At 39.8% G+C, this 25,222-nt stretch overlaps 1 protein-coding gene across 3 annotated transcripts in view; it reads right to left on the bottom strand.

The window, feature by feature from the left end:
- Positions 1–25,222, bottom strand: part of MYLK4 (myosin light chain kinase family member 4) — an 83,986-nt gene that overhangs the window by 38,177 nt on the left and 20,587 nt on the right. The window contains exon 1 of one of the 3 annotated variants that reach the window (XM_054505757.2): positions 7,117–7,166. The exons of the other annotated variants lie outside the window; for them this stretch is intronic. Within the exon in view, the coding sequence (XP_054361732.1) occupies positions 7,117–7,134 (18 nt within the window). The 5' untranslated portion in view covers positions 7,135–7,166. Of the gene's footprint in view, positions 1–7,116; positions 7,167–25,222 lie in introns of those variants that run through there. 3 annotated transcript variants of the gene reach the window in all.

The following is a 25,222-nucleotide window of genomic DNA, read 5'->3' as shown; positions in this document are numbered from 1 at the left end:
TCTAGACAGTTTTCATGGCATCCTGAAATTCCCAAAGCCCCAAACCAAATGTCAACTGTGAGGTTTTCTTGAATTGGCAGACTATTATTGCAACTGTATCCTAAAATTCTCCTTATGACCCCACCTTTATATACCTTGTTAAAACTATTAAACCTGACCCTATCATCTAGGAAGATCCAGATGACATGACTTTTCAATGTTACAAGAAGTTTTAATAAGGCCCCTTGCCCTTGAACATCCAAATTATCAGCTCCCTTTCTTCCTTTTTGCATACAAAAAGGAAGGGAATGCCCTTGGGATACTCAACCAAAATCTTGGGGATTACCACCAACCAATAGGATCCTGCAACAACTAGATCCCACAGCCTGGGGATACGCTCCACCCCCATGCCTCAGAGCTCTACCGCTTTTTTTTGTAAAGGCCACTGAGGAAATAGTCTTGGGATCCCCTTGAGCCCCTTCGGTGCTGCCAAAGCTGCTCTTAGCTCTCATCACACTCAGCATCCTTCAATAAGCCATCTCACTTCCTATGAAATTCTACTGTGAACTGCCCCTTATACTACTTTTGCTTGCTGTAACAACCTTAACCCTGCTACTCGTCTCCCCTCCTCTACCAATGAAACCACTCACAACTTCTTAATACTAACAGATCCCCTTCTGACCCCTGTGATGACTTAAATGAAACTCCTGTGGATAATAGTAAGTTTTGATTGTTCACTGAGGGTTGATATTGTGGTGGGTATTCAGTATTAACTCCTTTTGAAGCAAGCAAGGTAGCACCCTTGCCTTTGGCCACTTCAGCCCAACAAGGAGCTATAAGCACACATGGGCCCATATTCTAGCCAAAGGTGAAACTGCCAACATTTACACCAACAGGATATATGACTTCGGAGTGGCTTGCAATTTTGGAATGTTAGGGAAACAATGTGGTTTCCTTACTTCCAGTGGAGATAAAATCAAAAGCAGCCCTTACTTTCAGGAATTACTGGATGCCATACTCTTACCTGCTCTTATTAAAATCCTGGGACATTATAAGCTTGACTTTCTGGAAGCCAAAGGAAATCATCTTACTGACATTTCCATTTAGAAATACTGCCCTCAAAGGGTCTAGAAGTCAAATCTCTGTCATGGTCCAAAGGAACTCGCTTCCAGATGATAATTTGGAGAAATTAACTGCAGACACCAAACAATAAAACAATATTGGCAATCAAATGGTTGTTAGTATGATAAGAAGAAAAACCTCTGGCTTGGACCAAGTATAAACCTGGTCCTACCAGAAATTCTAAAGTTCCCACTACTGACCACTGTACATGCATTATACCATTGGTCTATAGATAAAATGCTGTTTATAAATCAATACTGGTGGAGAAATATCAATAAGACTGCAAAAAGTACCTACCTTGCTTTCCCTACCTGCCTAAAATACAATCCAGGGAAACCTGTCCACACTGTTCCTGGGCACTTTAAATTGCCTAATGGGCCATTCAAATTTTGGCAAATGGACCTTATCAGCTACCCCCACGTCATGGAATCAAATATGTCCTGGTAATGATTTGTATGTTTTCGCACTGGGCCAGAGCCTTTCCATGTAGACAAGCTACTATCCTTCTTCAGTAGGTAAAATCCTATTGGAATAAAACCATGCCTACCTGGGGAACTCCTCTTGAGCTCCATGACAACTGAAGAACCCATTCTACTGGTCAAATATTATGGCAAGTCTGTGCCATTTGGCCAGCTGGATAGCATTTTCACCGTGTTTATCATCCTCAGTCTTCAAGCCTAGTCAAAGGAACTGAACTCAATTGGAAAAATTTATGGAAACCTTCCAAATCCCTTGACCAGAAGTATTGCCATTGGCCCTTCTAAATCTCAGATCCATCCCCTTAGAACTCTTAAACCCTCATCTTTTGAGAAAATTACTGGGGTCTCGCACATCTAGCTTCTCCCTCTCCTGACCTGCACATTATAAAGGATATATACATTACTCTTACAAAGCTCTAATTACAGCCCTTGAAAATAATCATATTCAAGTAGAGCAACATTTTCACAGCACACTTCTGGGAGACAAAGACATCAAAGACCACACTCTGTAACCTAGGAATTTTGCTAATTGGAAAGGATATCTCCAAAAAGATTCTTTTCAACCCTGCTGGAAAGGCCCTTATCAAGTGTTACCAACCAATCCTTGTGTCATCACACTGTAAGGAGTTGACTCCTGGATCAATGTGTCTCATCTAAAGAAAACCCCAAACCCTGACTGGACCAGGACACCAACTGGTGACCTCAAATTAAAGATTTTTAGGAACTGAAGCAGACAGCTTTCCCAAGATGACAGGATCAGGCCTGTATATTCTCTCCTTTCTGCTTTTTCTCACCTTGTTTCTCCTTCTCTGTACTGGAGAGAGAATGCCCTTGCTTACATTTCCCAATCCATTGCAAAAGGAAGAAGCCTTTCTGATTGTTGGACCTGTCATCAGAAACCTCGATCCAGCTGTGAAGATGTGACCCTATAGCCTTCCCAATAGCAAATTTTCCCTTCATCTCCAATGTGACCCCTAATTATACTTGCACCCCCCCCAGATATTTCTCACTGAGTCAAACCTCAACAACCAGGTTTTCCTGTACCTTGCTTTGACTTCTCCCCATCATAAATCCCAATGCAACAAATTGTACCTATTCACAGGGATAAATTCCTCCAGAGAAGTAAAAACCCAATTATGTAATATCTGGGAACATACACATGGCCAGAAAAAGTTCCACCTGATGATCTATGGTCCTTTGATCTCTAGCTGGTTTGGGCTCCTGGTTTAGCACTATAATACAAGCTGGGGTCATTATTCTGCTCCTCATCTTATTTTGTGTAAACATTTTTAAAATCTTTGTGCCTGTTGCCTATTGAATCTTTATAAAAACAACATACCCAATAGGGTGTGCTGACTCAATGCTTCAAGATGATCTCCAACACTTACAACCTTGATAAGATATAGACTAGGTGGGAAATGCCTGGAAGCTCTCCCTCCCCACCCTTGCCTGTTATCCAGATGTGGCCTCAGTGTTTTCCAGTCTGTGTACTTTCCCTCCGGCATGGGACATGACACCCAGAAAAGGTCCTTCCCCGCACCAAGGGACAAAACGATTCTAATAAGGAATAAATGATCCAATTCGCTATCAGCAATGTTTTTGAAGAAAGAACTCTATCAAAAGGGGGAAATGTGAAAATGTGTTAAGGAAACCTAACACAAAATTGGAGCCAGGAGGCCATGAAGGGGGCAGTTCTCATGCTTATGGCACCTGTCACAGTTTGCAAAATCCAGCAAGAGAAAGGAAGAATTCCTCTCCCCTGGTGATAGGAAGCTGCCTTACCTGCAGCCAATGAATGGCCACCACCACTTCCAATGCCTGCAACCAATGAGAATCTGCCACCACTTCAAATTCCTCTTTCTCCAATGAACTTTTGTCCAAAACAACCCCTCCGAATTCTTCCTTTTCTCTATAAACAGACACTTTCCTCCTTTGTTCTCTGGACTTGCCTATGGTTTGCCATAGTTTGCTTGTCCTGAATTGCAATTCCTCTGCTATTCCCAAATAAACTAGATTTTGCTGGCTGAATCACTTCCCTTTCTCTTTGAAAAGATTCATAGCACGTAGCCCAATCAGCTCAACTGGAGATGAGAAATGAGATTCTACCCAATTTCACCTAATTATAGGAGATTTTAATAATGCTTAAAATGTCCCTGCTAAGAGGAAGGCTGTTGATATTACTGGTGATTTTTCCCACAGCACCTTCATCCTTAAAAACGTAATAGCACATTGTGGTATACAGTCTCAATCTTTATTTCCTCTCATTAAAAATCCACCCACCACAATACAGTTTTTGAATGTACACATAGTTCTCGGCATTTCATTTGTTATTATATATCAGTTTTCTATGATGTTTAAAAGAAGTAGGGAGCTATAGATTATGTTAGGTATTGGCATAAGCCTAAGCCTTAAAATATGTTTTGGTAATGGGTTACTATTGTGGGAAGTACATAGTTAGGTCAAGTAAGATTTAAAGTGCCTATTTTTGTTTGGAGGAAAAACAAATCCTCTCAAATAAGACATAATGATGGATAGGATTAAGAAAACTCTATTAGCACATGCAGTAACTATCTGAAGAGAATCTTTAGTCTTAGGCTAGACATCCCCTGAGAATGGAGAGCGGCTGGCTTACTTTCCTTGGCTTGTGAAGAACCCCACTTGGAATTCTCTGTGAGGTAAGAGAAGAGCATATCATGCATGCTGTGTATTTCCATTGGAAGCAAAAAACAATTGCAGACTTGGGCTTCTACCCTCCTGGAGACTATGCTAGACTACACCCAGATAGCAAGACATAAATACACGGCTATGATGAGGTGACATCTGGTCTCTGCAGCAGAAATGCACAATCACTGATGGAAAGTTCAATTGTGAGTATTCCAGGAACAGGATTAAAGTCTGTTTTCAGTTAAGAACCTCAGTAAAAGTGTGCTCCATCTGTGTTTACTACATGCAGCTGCACCTCTCAGAGTGCTTAATGAACTTTCTTTTCTTTGTGAACACTGACTTACACTCAAAGCTAACAGCCTTAAGTAACTATCATGAGCAAAGTACTTGTAGAAGACAGCATAGGCCAATATTGTGTGTTCTTCCTCCATTTACTGAAAGGGACTACAAACTTCATACTCGCATGCCAAGCTATCTCATCAAATTCCAGAAAATAAATCTAAACTGTGAAACGAGAAACTGCTAGAAGAAAAAAATATATAAGTAACTTTTTCCAACTATTCTGGTCATATCTCATTATGTTCATGTATTAAAATTTAGGCCATAGTCTAAATATACTTGAATTTCACATTTAATGAAATCAGTTCAATTTGGCATTTAACAATCACTGTAAAATGTTTCATTTTGATTTAATTCAGTTATAAGCAATATATTTTTCAAACTGACCTCATTACTGGTGGAATACATTTACACAAATATATAACTTACTAGCAGTATCGGTCAACTCTGAACATGAAAAGCTCTTCACATGCTATTACTTTGCTGTCGTTCATTTTCTGTTCACTCCCACAAAATTACTCATATTGGCACCAACTTTTCCTATCTAATAGAGAAGTAGTGTTATTTAAAAATAAGTAAGTTCCTGGTAGATGTTATAATAGTGTTAAGTATATTTTATGAATTCTACTTATAATTAGAATCACTGCAACATTTTCTCTACTAAAAGTTGTTACAATAAATGTCAAAGTCAAATGCAGTTTTTCTTTAGAATTTTAAAGAAAATTAATCAGATGAGAATTACGACTCCTATGAAAATCCACATTCTATAAAATGGAGACTCCAGCTGCAAAAAATCCTCAAATCAAAATCCTAAAATCTGTATTTTTTTTCAAGTGATTAAATAACTAAGGCTAGCTTATTATATAATGTGGATATATATTTTAATGAAATAGCATACCATTCATATATATTTCATAATCATCCATATTTTTATTAAATATTGCCTCCATTGATACTGATTTAACCAAATTAATGTCTGCAGACTGTACATAACCTTTTCCCCTAGATGATCTAATATCATTATTAAAATTTAAAAATAAGAATTTTGATAGAATTAACCCCAACGTAATATCTAAATAATGTTTCATTTAAATAACTAATAATATTAAAATAAGTTCCCTTTCTAAGTTCAAGTTCTAATCAAAGAATGCTAGCTCCAAACTAGAAGCTGAAAAAGTTGACAGTGAGTATATAAATATACTTGTATACTTGTACTTAGAAATAATAGAAGTGTGTGCTTATGATTTATATTCTTTGATGAAAACTCCATTTTTAAAAATTTGCCTTAAAAAATAAATAAATAAATAAATAAATAAATAAATAAATAATAAAAATTTGCCTTTAAGCGTTATATTTTGGTACATTCTCCTTCAGTGGTTTTGTGGATCATTTTTCAGAGGATATGAAAGAGTTGACCTCTACTTATCAAAGTTCTACTTCACAAACTTTCCATACAATGTAGCTTTCATTGTCATAAATTTTGGCTGTGGGAAAAAAAATCATGGCTCACCTTTCCATGTCCTCTGCTAACAAAACAGAAGGAATTCTCCAATCTCAAAAAATATATTTGCTTTGATTTAAGCCATTAGTCTCATTAGCCTTAGGGAGTCCAGGGGTAAATTGGCTACTCCTAACACACTTAGGGATTCTGGCAGCTCTCAGCTTCTCACCAGGGTTGTTGTTTTGTTTATACCCAGGACTATATGTTCCAGTCCACTTAATCTTTTGGCTTGTGACTTTGTACTCCAACTCACACCTACAAGTTCTTGTTTCCTCCTTATGGTTCCCTCGTGCTGAAGTCTTTATATTATAGGAAGGCCTGGGTTCACCTTCTGGTTTCAACACCTCAGTATATTTTCCAACCTAGCACATAACCCTGAAAACACTCTCTGGTTTCTTTCTGAATGAGCAACTCTGATATGGCACATATTTTAAAAATATCTTAAAACTTTAACATCTCTTGGCAAGCCATGTACCTATCAGATTTCTGATGGTTCCTGTTCTCTTAGAAGATCCCTTGGTTTCTTACGTTTAGACCTTATCCCATTAGTGGTACTCATTACTCATGCATAATCAGAAACTGATAGCTGTGTGACATTTCTTCCTACTCTGGTCATCATAACACTCTATCAGTGTTTTCATCTACTCATATATTTGACATCTATGAACACTGAGCTAAGATTTATTCCTCTTGGAGAATCACCAATCCTTTCAACTCAACTCTGTACGAATGATCTCAAAATTATCTTTATTCCCAAAATCCCAATGATTACTAGATCTTAATATCTGAACATGCTATAAGAGCTTTGAACTCTGAATATCTAAAACAAAACTCAACACTTTATACCGCACATTGGCTTACCTTCCCGTTATTCCAATTTCTGTCAATAGTGCAATGATACTTGTGTCCTATTTGTTAATCTTCTAGTGAAGCATGGGGTCCCCCTCAATGCAAGACAGGGCCAGATCTGGGCCTTGCACTAGAACCTTCCATCTTCCCATTGGGCATAGGTCACAAAATAGGCTCACCCACCTTAGAATCCAAGGCCATGGCAGGCTCCAGTGTTCGAGCACGTGAATGGCAACAGGAATCCAACAAGTGAACAAGCAGAACAAATGGGAATCCAGAGAAACATTGATGTGAATTCCAATCAGGAAGACTAAATTTTGAAAGGTATGCCCATGGTTATTAAGGTCTTGGGTACTGAGTTCAGGTCTAATGATACAGCTTCAGCCTCTAGGTTTGAGGTCTAGACTCAGCTCTTGCACACACCACCAAAGATTTAAACAGGGACCAGCAGAGCCTAATCCTAATATCTGACACATCCTCGGGAGATGGAGTATTTTGGTGGAGGAACTCAGGTGTAGGAGGCTCATTATGAGAATTCAGGGAATGCACAAGGGTGACCTACACATTTGTGAACTATGTTGAGGCCGGGATCAGCGTAAGCTTCATACAATGGTTTGAGATACCAAAAGGAGCCCAGTATCTGCACAGAGACATTTCATTTCCCAAATATTTGAATAGAGAGAAATTTCTAAAATAAAAGCTCCCCTATCTAAGGAATGGCAGAGAGGTCAAGGCTGCCTAGTGGTTCTTACTTTACACAAAGCTTGTGGAACCATAGCAATTAAGGCATAAGATACCTTGAAAAGGAGGTTAAGCTTACACTGGGAAGTCATGGAACAAGGTTCAAAGTCAAAACATGCATTATAGGGCAGTGACCCTCCACCCATAGCTGCGTGATAGAATCACCTGAAAAGTCTTTGAAAAATACCAATCCTGGAGTCTTCATTCTAGACCGATTGTACCGAAACTCTGGAGTGGAGCCCACACTTTGGTATTTTTCTCAAGGCTAGTAGTTGTCATATTTAGCAAATGAAACCATAGGATGCCCAGTTAAATTTAAATTTCAGATAGAAAACAAATACCTTTGGGGCACCTGGGTGGCTCAGTTGGTTAGGCATCTGACTTCAGCTCAGGTCATGATCTCAGGGTCCTGGGATCGAGCCCCGCATCGGGCTCTCTGCTCAGCAGGGAGTCTGCTTCTCCCTCTCCCTCTGTGCTCTCTCTCTCTGTGTCTCTCTCTCTCTCAAATAAATAAATAAAATCTTTAAAAAAATGCCAAAACAAAATTTTTTTTAAAAAAATACCTTTTTTAGCATAACTATGGTCCATACAATATTCTTAGACTAAAAAAATCACTCATTGTTTACCTGAAATTCTATTTTAACTGGTGTCTTGTATATTTTCTCTGGCAACCTATGTGACTCTAATGTGCAGTCCAGGGTTGGGAACATTACCCTAGGGTTAGCTTGCTAGGGTCCTATCCCTCGAATTTGCAAAGTTCATCTTAGTGGAATGTGAATTCTGTTGCCACATTCAAGACTCCTCTTTCAGATTTGGTGAACTAGGGTTTCATTCACCAAACTTTATCAGTGTATTGTGAGGACATGCTAAGATTTGACAGAGGTGAAATAAAATCTTCCATACTTGAACATATATTCCATTAAAATAAGAAATAATTTTTTTAAATATTTACCTAAATAATAAATGATCATGTTGACATTTCTGTCATTATTTAATAAAAGTCCATTTGGAGCAAGACTTATAGAAAAACAACTCTTTAAATATAGTTATCAAAAGTACCTTCTTAAAAATAAACTTTTAAATATTGGTTTAAAGCTTCCTTCATCTATAGGTTTTCTGGCAATGAAAGCCAATTCCAGTGTTGAATGATGCCTCCCTCCTGCAGGCTACTTTCAGCTTCAGTGGTGGTAGAAGCTCCCAAGCCATGTGGTTCCTTAGGAGATTCAAAGCACACTTTTTAATATTTTTTAAAGTTAGTGTTTAAAATGTTGAACACGTTGAGATCAAGGGACAAAGGGCTGAGTATTTTATAGTACTGCAGTATCACAGCTGATATTTTGCAGGATCACAAATAATTTGTTACTAATAATGTCCAAGGTATGGAAATCTGTAAGCTTTTTATTTTTCCAAATCAGAGTGATAAGTTGACTTTCATAATACTGTATCTTGCACTAACTCATCTCCAGGTGTGTTTTTTTAAAGATTTTATTTATTTATTTGACAGACACAGAGAGAGAGAGCGCACAAGCAGGGGGGAGGGGCAGAGGCAGAGGGAGAATCAGGCTCCCTGCTCAGTAGGGAGCCTAGTGCAGGACTTGATCCCAGGACCCTGAGATCATGACCTGAGCTGAAGGCAGACACTTAACCAACTGAGGCACCCAGGCGCCCCTCCAGGTGTGTTTTCTTGAATGGGACGCATAGGCTGGACCTGTGGCCAGTCCGCTGCACTATGCACAGCCCTGCACACAACCACGTACACAAGTCTAGGATAGCAACCATCATCCTCCATGCATGCCGCAGCAGGGCACATGCTGAAAACCACAGCTCTAGGTTCCTATTGATCCATTCAGGAACACATATTGAGTCTTGTGTTTTAATTACCCACAACTTCAGCCTTCTATTATCCAGTTTACATGCCTCTGAATGTCCCACAAGACATGGTAAGAAACTCAATTGCAGACATCAATCTTTAATCACAGCACTCCCACATCAGCTAGTTTAGTAACCCAGGAGAAAAAGGGATGAGTTTAGCATGACATTTTCCTGATGAATGCAAGCTACAAATTTTTGTTAGTGTTTTAATATGTTAGCAAACCCCTACCTTCATTCCCAGGTGGATGCTATATACTAAATATTCTTAACTACCAGTTACTTCCAAATTTTTCATTAAATTCTCTTGCAAATGGCTCAGTATAGATGAGATAAAATGAGGGGAAGAGTCTCTTTTTATTTTCAAACTGTGTTTTAGTATGACACAAGAAGAAAATTTTCTGGTTGTTTTCTGTGAGCTCTTCCATGGGGTGTCAGCCCCGTGGGATGAACATGATCATGTATGAATAAGCTTTAACAGGGCGGCATTATCTGAGGCACGAGGAGGTGATAAGGATGCTTTGGAATAGCATCTGAGACAAGCATTCAGCATGTAATATTATCCACTAATTAAACAGTTTTTCAGTAATGTAAAGTTGGGTATCTTTGGTTATACAAAAAAATAAGACACATTTTAAGGTATATAATTTTAAAGTAGGCTCTGAGGATTTCACTCCAGAGAGCAAGATACGAGTGATACTTGTTTCTCACAGTCACTAATGTTCTTCCGTCCAATCATAGTATCCTTGACAAAAGGTGTTTCTGTACCAATATAGACAATAAAAATAAAAGTTATACATTACGCAGGGGAATACATATCAGAACACATATCAGAGTCTGCCATTTGAAGTAAGTTTTTCTCATCTTTTGTTTTAAAGCAGAAGAGGGACTGCTGTTAAGTGGTTTATTTAAAGAAACCATCACCATGTTCCCACTAATACTCACCGTAATCTAAAACCCTCAAGCGCTGATACTACTCTCCCAGTAACAACAGCTTCATCATGTTCTGGGGCTCATATTCATTAGGGGCCACCTGAGCTGATGGATGACCTCTGTGGAGAGAAGCCATAAGTCTCAGCTGGTTCCGTTTTGTCTATCAATGGTGTTCACCTGCTGTGTTCATAAGTACCCACGTGCTCTCTGGGACACATAGTTCTCATAAGTCTCAAGTTAGCAAATTCCAGAGGATGGACCATTTATGCAGAGGCTTGCATATTTGCAAATAGCCTGATGAGCTCCGCCCAGACCCTTGTGTCTACTTCAGGCCATTTAAAATCCAGTAGGAAACCACCAATTACTCAAAGAATATCATCAGTGATACAAAATCTCAGGCGATCTCTGACTTGAGCTAAGCAGAGTAGCAACAACAAAAACCTAGAATAATCATTAGTCTATAATATTCGTATTTCGAGAAGTTGATTTTAATGATCATGAAAGTCATAAGTAGTGGTTTCTAAACTTAATTAAAGCAGGATTAACCAAACCGAATTTCTAAGGGTTTCAAGGAGTATTGAGGTGAAGAAGGCCCCGGTGACGTATGCCGTCTTCACAGAGTCAGACTCCTATATGCCTTTCTCACCAAGACTTTATGGCAAAAGGGCCAGATACAAGCTGTTCTGCCCTGCTCAGCAGGGTACGGTGCTTCGAGTTATAAGAAGTCCTGCAGAAAGCAAGCTATTCAAATCCATGAAATGTTAGCTCCCTGATGGGATCATCTCCATCAAAATTGATTATTGGTCTATAGCCAGTGTGCTACGTTCTAGTCCCATTTCTGCTTACCAGCTGTGTGCCCCTGAGGAAGGCATTTAATATCTCAAAGGCTATGTTTTTCTCTGCCAAATGGGCTTACTTCCTACCAGATCCAAAGATTATTGGGAGGCTAAGATACAGGGACAAATGTGGAAGTGTTTTAAGAAAAAGAAAAGCAACCAAAACACTAGTTCAATTTAATCTTCCTCAAACAAGCATTTTCAAGTGTCTGCACAGTGTTTACTCTGAATCCTCTCTCTACTGCCAAGGAGAAGTTTCTGTGTGTCTCTACATCTAGACTGTCACCACTGCTAAAATAGAAGGAGTGTCCATGCGTGACCCTGACGCTTGGAAGAACACTCTCCCTTTTATATAAGAGTTCGCACAAAGCTGCCACTGGTATTATATGAGAGAGGGGGAGTTCCCTACCCCAAGAGTCCGGACACGCTTTAACTGTCAGGAATCCCCTGGGGAGGTCACTAAGGACCAGCACGGCCAGGTGGTGCAGTTTCCCAGCCAGTACCATTTAAAGGTCGTATTCCATATTTAGGCCCAGGGATAGGCTGGCCAATGTTCCCTCAGCTACTGTTCAGTAGAGAACGTTGCGTTTTTTATTCCTCTTCAAACACAAATAAGTTGTGGCCACTTCCACCTGAACCCAGAATGAAGAATGATTTTTTTGAGTGCAAAGTAACAAAAACCAAAACCACCATGAGATACCACCCATCAGGATGGCTACTATCAAAAACAAAAACAAAAACAAACAAAAAACAGTGTGGGTGAGGATGTGGAGAAATTGGAACACTTGGGCACTGTTGGTGGGAATGTAAAAAGGTGCAGCTACTGTGGAAAACAACGTAGCAGTTTCATAGATAGATAGATAGATAGATAGATAGATAGATAGATAGATAGATAGATAGATAGATAGATAGACATAGAATTACCATATAACCCAGCAGTTCCAATTCTGGGTTTATACCAAAATAATTAAAAACAAAGACTCAAAGAGATACTTGTATATTCGTGTTCACGGCATTATTCATAAGAGCCAAAAGGTGGAAGCAACTCAAGGATCTATTGACAGATGAATGGATAAACAAAGTGTAGTATATACATACAACGTTAAAAAGGAAGTTCTGACACAGACTACAATACGGATGGACCTTGAAAACATGCTCAGTGAAATAAGCCCATCACAAAAGGGCAAATAGTTTATGATTCCACATATACAAGGTACCTAGGAGAGTCAAATTCATAGAAAGAGAAAACAGAAGGATGTTTACCGGGGCCTGGAGGAGGGGAGAATGGGGAGTTAGTCTTCAATGGACACAAAGCTTCAGTTTTGCAAGATGAAAAAGTTCTGGAGATGGATGGAGGGGATGGTTGCATGGAAGTGTAAATGTCCTGAGAAACCACAGAGCTGTGCACTTAAAGATGGTTAAGATGGTATATTTTATGTTATGTTTCACCATAATTTTTTTAAGTCATAGACACTAATATATGTAATGCTGTTTGGGAACTTTCTAGAGAGAAAATAGGCTAACCAGACAATTGTGGACAGAGAAAAGTGCCATGTTAAGGTTTCCTGGCTACATTAAAGGCCGAAGCACAGGAGATTTTATCTGCTGAGGAGGAAAGAAGTATATCCCTAAAGGGCATCTGAGTCCAAGCTTTCTGCTGACTTTCAAGAATGAGCTGGTCCTGCTTCAAGTGTCCAGTCCACAGGTGAGGATCAAAATCACAAACAAATACGTTGTTCTTCTCTGGTTCACCTTTGCAGAAATTCTTGTTCTCTTTCCATTTCTGAAAGAGGTACGTATTTGCACCACATGGAAAATGAAGGTGTTTTCCCTGCCAGAGAAGGAGATGAAATGTTTGCACAGTAGAAGAACTCAGAGCATGTGTGAATCTAAAGTTCTTTGGAAAAATCCAAGATTTATGGAAACTTTTCTGTGCTAGGCAGGAGCCCATTGTTTGTTACGCACGCCCACCGCCCAGGCTCCCAAGACTGCTGCCACCATGAATTTTTGAGCCTTCATACCGCACTCAAAGCTCTCTGTTCCCCAGTTCCTTTTCTCGAAAAAACCACCAATAAATACTTCTCTGTAAATGCAGAAGAATACCAAAATGAAAGATTCTGAGTATGCACTGTTGATAAGTACATTGGTTAAGCTCAATAATTATCTCTTTCCTTATTCCTTTTCCTCTTCCCCAAAGGATTTGAGGTTACTACCATGTGGTTAGAACATTTTAAAAATTGGATTTGGTGCTATGATCAACAATTTTAAATGACAACAATTTTTATGGACCCTAAGTTGATGGAGTTTTCAAGGTACCGTAATCAAAATATCATGAATCATCCCTTTGGCTTTTATTTTTGGTTTTTTTTTTTTTTTTTAAGTTGAAAATAGACTTGTACATACTAGCAAGGAGCAGAATGTAAGTGTGATCCTATTGGGATAAATCCTTTAAAGCATTTGCATATATGTTGATATGCACATAAAAACTTCTAAAAGAAATCACAAGAAATGATTAACAGTGTTTACTGTGGAGAGAGAAACTTGAATTGGGGCCTCAGAGTAATTTCTGTCCATTTTGAAGTTTTCTGTACAGTTTGAATTTGCTACCCCAGGCTAGTATGTGTATATATACATTCATTCATTCAAGATAAAATGTTGGGTACGCTCGGAGGAATAAGACAGAACCCCTGACAGAGAGTTTCTTATAATCTAGTAAGAGCAACTGATGAGTACATTATTAAATAATTATGTGTATGCTGTAATTGTTTAAGAAACGTGGGTTCAAATTCTGAGTTGGCCATTTTCTAGCTGTGTGATTTTGGGCAAACTATTTACTCTTTCTGTGCCTCAATTTTCATCTGCGATAGGATAATCGTAGCTCCTACCTCATCACGTTTTTATGAGCATTGAATGAGCATATGTAAAGCACTTAGGACAGTGCCAGGCACATGGGAAGCTCTCACTAAACTCCTAATGTTATTATGGGAAAGATGCGAGATAGGTAACACAGCCGCACAGGGCAAAGAGGGATTTCTTCCGCCTGGGTCTTGGGTTATCAAAGGCTTTGAAGTGAAGATGCTGCTTGAGCCAGGACCTCAAAGATAAATCATTTTTTGCCAGTGAATAGAAAGGAAAGGACATTTCAGGGAAAGAGAACAGTGTGAGAAAGGGCAGGGAGATGTGGTTGCTTGGACAGCAGCCCAAAAGAGGCAGTTTGAACTCCTGAACTTTCCTTCCAGGAGCGTCTCAAGGAAATGAAAAAGAAAGAGCAACTTTGTTCATTTTTAAAGTCCAGTACGTAATTTGTGTAAAGTCTGACCCTTCATATGGCATTTCAGACTCACTTGTTAAATTGCTTTTTTATAGTCTTCTTGGTAGAAGTTCACACCTGATCAAACATCTGTAAATGAACTAGTATAAAAAATGAAAATCCTGAAATATAAAGCAGATACCTACACAGACCTCCAGAGCACAGACATGCAGGATGGAGCAGACCTCACACCTCTGCAATCCAATTGACACCTGCTTCTGGGGTCGAGTCATTTGCAACAGACAGTTTCGTATTGGGAAATGGCCTCGTGATGGGCCTGCCTCAGCACCACTAAATGGGATTCAAGGCAGAGTCTAGCACATCATCACATTCCCCTGGTTGTCCCCAAATCTGAGGTTAGACTAGGACCTTGCACTCCTCAACTCAAAGTCACATTGAGTGGGCACCTATATGTTTGAGACTGCACTAAGTCTAGATCAATCCTCACAAGGGCCCTATGGGAAAACATTCTGATTTCCTTCTTGTAGGGGAAGAATTGAGCTTCTGAGAAGTTAAACAACTTGCCCAAGCTCCCGGCCAATAGTTAGGATTTGTATCCATGTCTTCTTATTCTGCGTTCAGTGCTCTTTTCACCATCTGCTGCCTCCTCTGAGAAATGCCTTAAACACAGCATGTCAAGATGTCAGCCTCCCAGTATCAGAAAGTGTTAGAGATGGAAGAAATCCTGGATGTCTACCTGTGGTCTCCAACACATACACGGAGAACCCCCTCGTTGCCCACGACTCCAGATGCAGCCTCGGCATTGTCTGGAGCCTGACTGTGTCATAGATTGCCTATCCGACAGCCTTCTCCCATCTTCCCTTCTAACAGACGTTATTACATAACGTGCTACATCCTTCAACCTCCTTTGCAAATGGGGTAGTCCTGGAGATATAAACATAAACGAATAAAAAGCTTTCAAGAAAAATGTTTTTGCCTTTCCATTGCCCCTCCTTCTTCAAGCTTTAAGAAAAGTAGGTTTTGTGGCAGGAGCTCCAGCAACCACCTTGGGAGCACGAAGAAAAGGCCAGAGAATTTCAGAGACCTTGGCTGTAAACCAACACCTCTGGGCTTCTTTATTGTGAGGGTCTAAATCTTTATGTGTTTAATCCCCCATAGCTAGAGCTCTCTGTCTAGAAGTTACATAAAATTCCTAAGTGATATAGTGGCTAAATAATAGCACAAACTGAATGTGGGACTATTGTTCACATGTTTGTTTATACTGTGTGGTGAGTAAAATTCAGACTTACTTTAAAGAACTGCTGAATATAAATAGCTTTCAGTCATGTGTTTTCCCAACAGGAAATAACAGAAGTATCACTGCTATTATAAGGGAGTCTGTGAACTTTTTTCTTTTACATTAATAAGGTTGGAAGTCACTAATCTCATTAGATCCTTAAGTGACTTTTTAAGTCCAGTTCTCTAAATTCATGATGGGGTGCTCTTTCCACCATTCCACTGGCATCACTTTGGACTTGCTATTACAGACAGATCATACTAGTAAGCAGTGAGCAAAAATGGGAAGCTAATTTTGAGCAAAATTCTTGGGGCTTCTTAGGGAAAGCCAGCACTCTTCACAAAGAAGACTCTTCAAAGGGCAGAAAGTGCAGCTAAATCTTGGGTTATATCCTTGAGTCACATCCATCCACATGGGAGAAAACACTCCAGTTAATTTTATGCATGAAGATTAGCACATTGAATGTCTGTCAGTGAGGAATGATGGACAGAAGGAAGAAAGGAAGGAAAGAAGGAAGGAAGGAAGGAAGGAAGGAAGGAAGGAAGGGAGGGAGGGAGGAGGGAAGGAAGGAAGGAAAGAGGGAAGGAAGGAAAGAAAGAAGGAAGGAAGGAAGGAAAGAGGGAAGGAAGGAAAGAAAGAAGGAAGGAAGGAAGGAAGGAAGGAAAGAGGGAAGGAAGGAAGGGAGGGAGGGAGGAAGGGAGGAGGGAAGGAAGGGAGGAGGGAAGGAAGGAAGGAAAGAAAGAAGGAAGGAAGGAAGGAGGGAAAAAATGGAGGGTGGGAAGAAAAGACCAATGGGTAGTATTTAAAAGAAGCAGAACAAACAACATTCCTGTGAACTGGAAGGCTGAGGTGCAATTTCCCCATCTTTTATAATAGTCCCTTAGAGTGTGAAAAGAGGGCCACCATTTCACAGGTAAAATTGTGAATTTGAAAGCAATTAAATATAGTGATTTTTCCCACCCAGCTACAGAATTGAATGTGCCCAATAATTTAGTATTAATTGACTGTGAAAATGCATGGCATTTTATAGCCCTGAATTTCTTGCCTGTGTTTAGTGATTTATTAATTATAAATGACATGTTATATTTCACAGTTTGTCTTTCTGTTATTTTCATTAGAGTAAGTTCTTAACAATTCCAAGTTCAGGTACCTGAGAAGTCTATTAAAAAAGTATGAAATTTGTTTAAAAAGAAGTGCAAATTTAATCCAGTTCTTTTAATTCTATAATACAAATTAATAGCTAATAAAGTATGGTTCAAGTACATGCCATATCAGATTCACATTGACAAGCAGCATTTGCAATCAGAAGAACTAGTTTGTCTTTCTATGTGTAAGTTCTAATAATATCCTTGAATATTTTCTCTCTTACCTAGGTTGCTAATCTACAATCTTGTTTACACTAATTTTTTTAATCAAATCCTCCCTCTGCCAAGTAGAACAAAGGTAATTTTTTCTTAAGCAAATCCTCTCCTGCCAAGTTGAACAAAGGTAAACTTTAACCAAGTCCATTATCACTAATTATAGGTTTAGCAAAATTTGACTACATGAGGTTTTACTGTGTGGCTGTGATGTCAGTGCTCTCATATTTAATAAAAATTGGGGTGGGTTTTTTTTTTATAAATTAAGTGAAGTAAAATCACAGCTGATATATTTGTAAATGTATCAGTAGGGCCTTTCCGGTTCAAAACTTACCTCCTCGATGTGCTCTTCCCTAACTCCACACTCTGCTCCTTCTTTAAACCCCATTAAAATAACAGTAAAGGAATTTGTGAAATGACAAAAACACACACAAAAAAAAATGAAAGGAGATGACAGTCATAGACTTTTGGAAGTGGGAGGCAGATGGGTAAGTGGTAATCAATCGGGCACCTGCAGGAGAGCTGAATCCTAAGACAACAGAGGAAAACATTGAGAAGTAACTTAAATTGTCCCACAAAACCCCATAACATCACCTGGAAACCTTCAAATATACTGATCTCTAAGTCCTATTCCCAAAAATTGCAGTGTAATTGGTCTGGCATGTGGCCTAAAGTTTGGACTTTTTTTTCAGATTTCCTAGGCGATTCTAACATGCAGACAAATTTTGGGATCCCTGCCCTAACATGAAAAACAGAGATTTAAAACTAACAAAACAAAGCAGTTAGAGGAAACAGAGATTATGTGGAGAAAAGAAAACTTTTTAAAAAACTCATCACTATCCTCAGAGAAATAAGAGAATGTATTAAATCTATGTAATAAGAACAGGATTCATAAAAAAAGAAACACTCAGAGAATTAAAAAGAGTTCTTGGAAATTAAGACTATGATAGTAGACAAGGAAATTTAAAGAAAACTTCCACAATAAAGAGTGTCATTGAAAGCAGAGCAACCAGATATATAAAATAAAAATGAAGTGAAAAGATAAGAAATTTAGAAGACTAGGAGATCCAACATTCAAATAATAGGAACTCCAGAACAAGGAAATATGAGATTGTCCAAGAAAGTTTCCCAGCTTAAAAGATGTAAGAGCCCAGAAAACATCCCACACAATGGATGAAACACCTGTACAAGGCCTATCATTATGAAATTTCCAAATTTCGGGGGCAAATAGAGGGTCTCTCACAGCTGCTAGAGAGAAAAATAATATGCCACATACAAAGGATCTGAATTCTGAACTTATTTGGACTTTTCCATAGTAATATGAAAACTAGAAGACAAGTTACAATGCCTCCTAAATCCTGAAAAGAAATTATTTCCAGTCTATAATTATACACCAGATAAACCATTATCCAAGTGCATATGTAAAATAGTCATTTTCAGACATGAAAGGTCTCAAAATATTACATCCCTCCATCACTTCTCAGGAAACTACCAGAAGATGTGGCCTATCTAAACAAAGGAGTAAAACAAGAAAGAAAAACAAAGGATATCTACCAGAGGATACTCAATATAGGAGACAGGAGACAGGGTCTTTCTACACTGATGGGGAGTAGAAATCCTAGGATATCAACCGTGCTTCAGGCCTAGAGGGCAACCAGCGTAGAATGAATTAAAGTTCAGACTGATCAGAAGTCTCCGGGAGAAATTCCTTCAAGAATATAAATTCAATGGGATACTTAATGTATCTGAAATTTTGTAGAAAAGATTTAGACAGTTAATAGTTTGGTTTTGAATTAATGACACAATTTTTTTAAATAAACAAATTTTTAAAATCAAGGCAACCAGTAACTCCAGCGAAAAGAAAAGGCTGAGTAAGAAATGAAAATACACAATGAAGGGGAACCCTCTTACACTGTTGGTGGGAATGCAAGTTGGTACAGCCACTTTGGAAAACAGTGTGGAGGTGTCTCAAAAATTTAAAAATAGAACTACCCTATGACCCAGCAATTGCACTACTGGGTTTTTACCCCAAAGACACAGATGTAGTGAAAAGAAGGGCCATATGCACCCCAATGTTCATAGCAACAATGTCTGCAATAGCCAAACTGTGGAAAGAGCCGAGATGCCCTTCAACAGATGAATGGATAAAGAAGATGTGGTCCATATATAAAATGGAATATTACTCAGCCATCAGAAAAGATGAATACCCAACTTTTACATCAACATGGATGGGACTGGAGGAGATTATGCTAAGTGAAATAAGTCAAGCAGAGAAAGTCAATTATCATATGGTTTCACTTATTTGTGGAACATAAGGAATAACATGGAGGACATTAGGAGAAGGAAGGGAAAAATGGGCGAGGGGAATTGGAGGGAGAGATGAACCATGAGAGACTATGGACCTGAGAAACAAACAGGGTTTTAGAGGGGAGGGGGGAGGGGGGATTGGTTAGCCCAGTGATGGGTATTAAGGAGGGCATGTACTGCATGGAGCACTGGGTATTATACGAAAACAATGGATCGTGGATCACTACATCAAAAACTAATGATGTATTGTATGGTGACTAACATAACATAATAAAATTTAAAAAAAAAAAGAAAAAGAAAATACACAGTGAAGCTCTACATTGCTCTCAGTCATGAATAGAATTTTCCAAAATCACAATAATTGAAACACTGAAAATTTATTTAACCAAAAATTACAATTATGTTGGGAGAATGAGGGGAATAGGCAGGACATAAAAGGGGTGTGTGTGTGTGTGTGTGTGTGTGTGTGTGTGTGTGTGGTGGAGGCGGGTGATGAGGCTTTCTTTCTACAGCATTCAATTAAAGAAGCCTAAATATGAAATGGAAAAACAACATATACATGTTATTTAGACATATGGTGGTAAATGACAAAAAGAATCAGCTAAAACAAATAAAAATGCTTACCTCTGATGAGGGGGAAGTGGGGAATAAGGGTAGGGACTGCTATTTCTCACCAAAAATTTTATAGAACTTTATGACTCTTTAAATTATGTGAATGTAAAATGAATATAAAAAATTTATATGAAAAATATGAAGATTTTTATATAAAAATATTTTATGTATCTTATATATAAAATATTTTAATTATGAGTGAGCTGCCCCAATTTTGGCAAGAAAATTTGAGACCCTGTTATATCACCTTAATAATTCACTTTTACATTTAATAATTCACATTTTTTCAATGATACACCAACTTCTCATATTGTTACTTCTCTAATTAAAAAAATAAGTTGTGTGATGTCTGATAATTATTAAGATGACTAAGGTTTTAAAGGTAAGCTTTCTCATCCCTGTAGAGCATCAAAAAGAGTGTATTTTAAAGCTTGCAGTGAAGCAAATTTGCTCAAGCAATTTAGCATTCAAATATTTGAAAGTACAAAAGATGCAAAGATCTTTCAATAAAACTGGGTGACTGCCCTCACACTAGGCTACCTTGAAGTTTTCTTTCTCACTGACACCCTAGGGTCTGCATTTGTTCTTTCATTTACAATCACGTCTTCAAATTTCCTCTTCATTCATGGCTTAGTCAAAACACCTCATAAAGTTGGGGCTTTTCACATCCTCAATAAGGGCTCAGGTAGAAGTGGTTGGGCAGTGGATAACTCTGGCTCCAGGCATATCTGGCTAGACAGATACCTTTCATTAGTTCTGCTAGCTCTCAGGGGAGCCTATTTCTGGGCTCTTCTACACAAAGTTATATTGACTGTTTCTTATATTCCTTATACTGGCTCTTAAAGATTACTTTGTCTTCCTTTAGTCCCCCTGCAGCCAAGAATGATGTTTCTCCTTCTCACCTAGCACCTGTGTTGGTGATCTAGACACGTCAAGGACGTTCCGGTGGCTGCTTAGTCATCATCATCCAAATGTTCCTGCTCCTGAGGGCCCAGCGGGGGCTTACTCTGGGTTAGGGATTTGTTAAGGAAAAACAACAGGAATCCCAGAGGGTTCAGATTTATAGGAGCTGTGAAGGGGTGCTCTGACATTGAACCAGCTGAGAAGAAACCAAGCAGAAAGGCATCTAAAGATCTTAGTCACCCCGTGCTGAGAAACCGAAGTGGGAAGGGTCACTGAGAGCCATAAGGGAAATCGTGGAGGAAAGAAGAAAGTCTCTTTTTTCTTTTGCCAAGTAAACTCACACTACAGAAATTCATCCTTTGCACCTTTATGGCCAAGACATTAGACCTAAATAATCCAAGACATTTGAATCTACTCAACAGTTCATTATTTACTGGAGATCTTCAGGGAGTCCATTTCATCGCCATGGAGTGAACCTATAGACCACAATGTGGTCTAATTTTCTAAACACGGTATGCAACACAGCAGCAGACAAATGAAAAATTAGTTCATGTCTTGATGATGATTAAGACAGGCAGGGAAATCCTCATGGAGAATCCTCATATTCTATTAAGAAACATAATTTTTTAAGTTCAAGCTCATGACACAAACAACTCAAGCTTACTAAAACTATATATAAAATTAAGAATATATTGTGTGGCTAAGCAGGATGCTAGACCTAGCATCTTTTGAATTAAATCTTGGCGTGCAGAGCACTTTTTAAAATAATCTCATGTATCTGGGGGGAATATAAATCAGAATTCAGCATATCTCAGGATTCAATATATTAAAACAATCAAAGAATCCTACATTCTGGAGGGGCACATGAATGTGTCTCATTCAAACCCCTTTTATAATATCCCTGACAAATAGTTATCCAGCTACAAGCTCATGACTTCATGATCATGTTCCAATATGGAATGACCTCAGTGTCTGGAAGGTTCATTCTTATATACCAAGGTCAGCATTCTTGGTCTCATTTTCAAGACACTAACATTGAATTTACCAAGGAGCAAGTTGGTGCTGGGCTGTTTTCTCGTGGCTGACTTCTTTCCTTATTGGTTGTACATACTATGAAATGTCTCACGGAGCTGAGAGGCGCTAAAGCATTTCTAAAAAGACTAAGAAATAACCAGCATCTCCAATAATCACATTAGGAAATGTATAATGCTTGTTGAAGTCCAAAAATGGTACTGAGACTCTGCAACTATAGAATTGCAAAAAAGTACAATGTTTCAAGTTACAGACAGATGTAATAAAAAGCAGAGAAGATGGAGGAGGTGAGAGAAAGAAGGAGCTCTGGGCACACAAAGCCATAGCCATTTGCCAGGAAATAGTTGTAAGTGTTTGGAGACTGTAGGTGAGTGGTTTTCGTGAAACCAGATCTCAGTGTTAGGTGTCTGCTTAACTAAATTCCATCCTTGGTGCACTCCCCTAGCCATTGAGAAAGTTACTCACTCCAACTTAGAGGACACAGAAGCCCTGCCCAGAGTTGTAGGGCCATTACAAGAGATGAGAAAGCGGGCGCCTGGGTGGCTCAGCTGGTTAAGCGACTGCCATCGGCTCAGGTCATGATCCTGGAGTCCCGGGATCAAGTCCTGCATCGGGCTCCCTGCTCAGCCAGGGAGTCTGCTTCTCCCTCCGACCCTCCCCCCTCTCATGCTCTCTCTAGCTCATTCTCTCTCAAATAAATGAATAAAATCTTTAAAAAAAAAAGAGAGAGAGAGATGAGAAAGCATAGTGAAAAGTAGGAGTGGCTCAAAGGAACCCCAGACCAAAGCAGCCCTCACACCCTTGGCTTTTTTTTTTACTATATAATTAACCAAATGGTAACTCAAGCTAAAACAAATTTCTATGTAAATATCTTAAGACGGGATTATTACCTTACAGCAGGAAAGACCAATTTTGTGGTATATAATACTTTGGAATTATAAATATGCATCAGATACCGTTACCTGAAATGTGGCCCTAGTGAAGTCCACTGTGTGGTTTCAGAGAGCGTAGGCACAGGCAGATGGGTGGAACCCCAAGGGCCTGGAGAACTGGCTGTTTCTGGTCTCTTTGGCAATCTTTATTAATCTTAGAGAACTGGCTCTGTTAACTAAATCGAAGTCAATTGCTATTACCCTTTAAAACAAATACAGTGGGTCCACTGTTCTGTCTCAAACACAAAAACTTGGGATTCTACTAATCTAAGAGCCTGAACACAAGGCAGGAACAAGACACAGGGAAGCCCCAGGAGGCTTTTGGGTAGAATGGAAATTGAGAAGAGTGGGGAGCATGCCAGGGGAAGAGGCTGCCCCAGAGCTGGTGACAGGGAGGCACTAGGAAAGCTCCCCTTCTCCTCGGGAGTCTCAGGGACACAACTTCCCCCATAAGTGGGTGGGAAGCCCCCAACGGACAGGCATTTTTTCATAGACAACAAAAGGCAGTGTTTTCAAAAGTTCAGAATACCTACGAATTACTAGGGGCGGGTCCTAAACATACGGATCAGAAATTCTGACTTTATGGGTCTGGGATAGAGCTCAGAAATTTAAAAAAAAGAGAGAGAGAGTAACCTGGTTGGTTCATATCTTCTCCTTTTACTTCTTCTTGTAATTATCACTATTATTAGCTAGCATTTACTGAGGACTTCATAATGGCCTGGCCCTGCTCTTATTTAAGCCACCTCAACCTTGTAAATGCTCATTTTTCTTCCATTCCACACACAAGTAAGCCGAGGCACAGAAGAGTGAGGTAATGACTCCACGACCACGTGGGTAGTAATTAGCAGGGCTGCTATCTCGATTTTTCAAGGTAACCCAGGTGCCACAAAATCCTCATAAGTAGCATCAGACAGTGGGGGACAAGTCTCGGGGCAGCATGCATGCTTCGTTTCTTCCTGTTTGTCTTATTTTTCGGAGGTAAGACACATGGGCTACAATGACACTTGCCTGTTTGCTGCAAGGTGGAAGGTTTGCACCTTGACCTCTGGAAGGGCTGTTTCTGTCTTACCTAATCATGTAATGTTTGAAGAAAGAGCTTAAAAATAAAAGAGTTCGGGGGCGCCTGGGTGGCTCAGTAGGTTAAGCGTCTGCCTTGGGCTCAGGTCATGATCCCAGTGTCCTGGGCTCGAGCCCCACGTGGGGCTCCCTGCTCAGCGGGGAGTCTGCTTCTCCCTCTCCCTCTGATGCTCCCTTGCTTGTGCTCGCTCTCTCTCTGCGTGTCAGATAAATAAAAATCTTAAAAAAAAAAAAAATTAAAAAAAAAAAAATAAGAGTTTGATAATGCCCAGCCTTCGGGAGAGTCAAGCTCCTCTATCAGGCTCTCCGAGGCCTCGGCCCCCCTATTTTCCCATGTCAGCTCCTGCCACTTCCCGTTTTACCCATCTGCATGCTGGGCCCTGCTCAACAAAGCATTTTCTTCCAGCTGTGACTTTGCTCACTGCCCCCAGCCCCACCCCGTTCCCATCATGCCGGGCTAGGCTGGGACTCCCACTGGGGCTGAGGTTGGGAACCGATTGGGGCATCACAGGATGTGTTTCTCTTCTTTTCTGGTTATCACTGTGCACCGAAAGTCCTCCGTGCTGGCGGGCTTCTCTTCACAACTTGGAAAACCAGGAAATCCACACCTGCATTTTCTTGATCTTCAATCAATTTGTCGAGCCCCCACCTCCCAATCAGCGGACTCTCTGGCCTCCTCCACCCATCCCCACCCGAGTCCCATGAGAGAGAAGCTGGCGAACATTCCTGGCGCCCGTAGTTTCAGGTTTCTGCAGCTCTGCCTTCGGTCACTGCGTCCCCACTGAGCCATCACAGGGCCCACCCAGCACGACAATGAAGGTGTTGCTTGCTGGTCCCCGTGAGCGCCCTGGAGCCCTGCGTTCCAGTCCACCAGCTGCAATCACACCGGAGGTTCCCCGGCTTTAGCTCCCAACCCCCGTCACAAAACACGTCCTGTGCAGCCTTAATTGTGAGCCACGCCCCATTGCTGTGCAAATAAAACTACAGGAAGCCCAGAGAAATTTGAATTTCAGATAAGCAATGAGTAAATTTAGGGTTATTTATGTATGTCTCAAATGTTACATGAACAGACTTACACTAAAAATGATGCACTGTTTATCTGAAATTCAAATTTCACTGCGGGTCCTGAACTTTATTTGGCA

Source organism: Mirounga angustirostris, unplaced genomic scaffold (genome assembly GCF_029215605.1).
Source record: "Mirounga angustirostris isolate CCGP_5_RB_7025 unplaced genomic scaffold, mMirAng1.0.hap1 SCAF_8, whole genome shotgun sequence".
Lineage (NCBI taxonomy): Eukaryota > Metazoa > Chordata > Mammalia > Carnivora > Phocidae > Mirounga > Mirounga angustirostris.
Note: the sequence above shows the minus strand (reverse complement) of the source record. Positions and strands in the feature narration are given on the sequence as shown.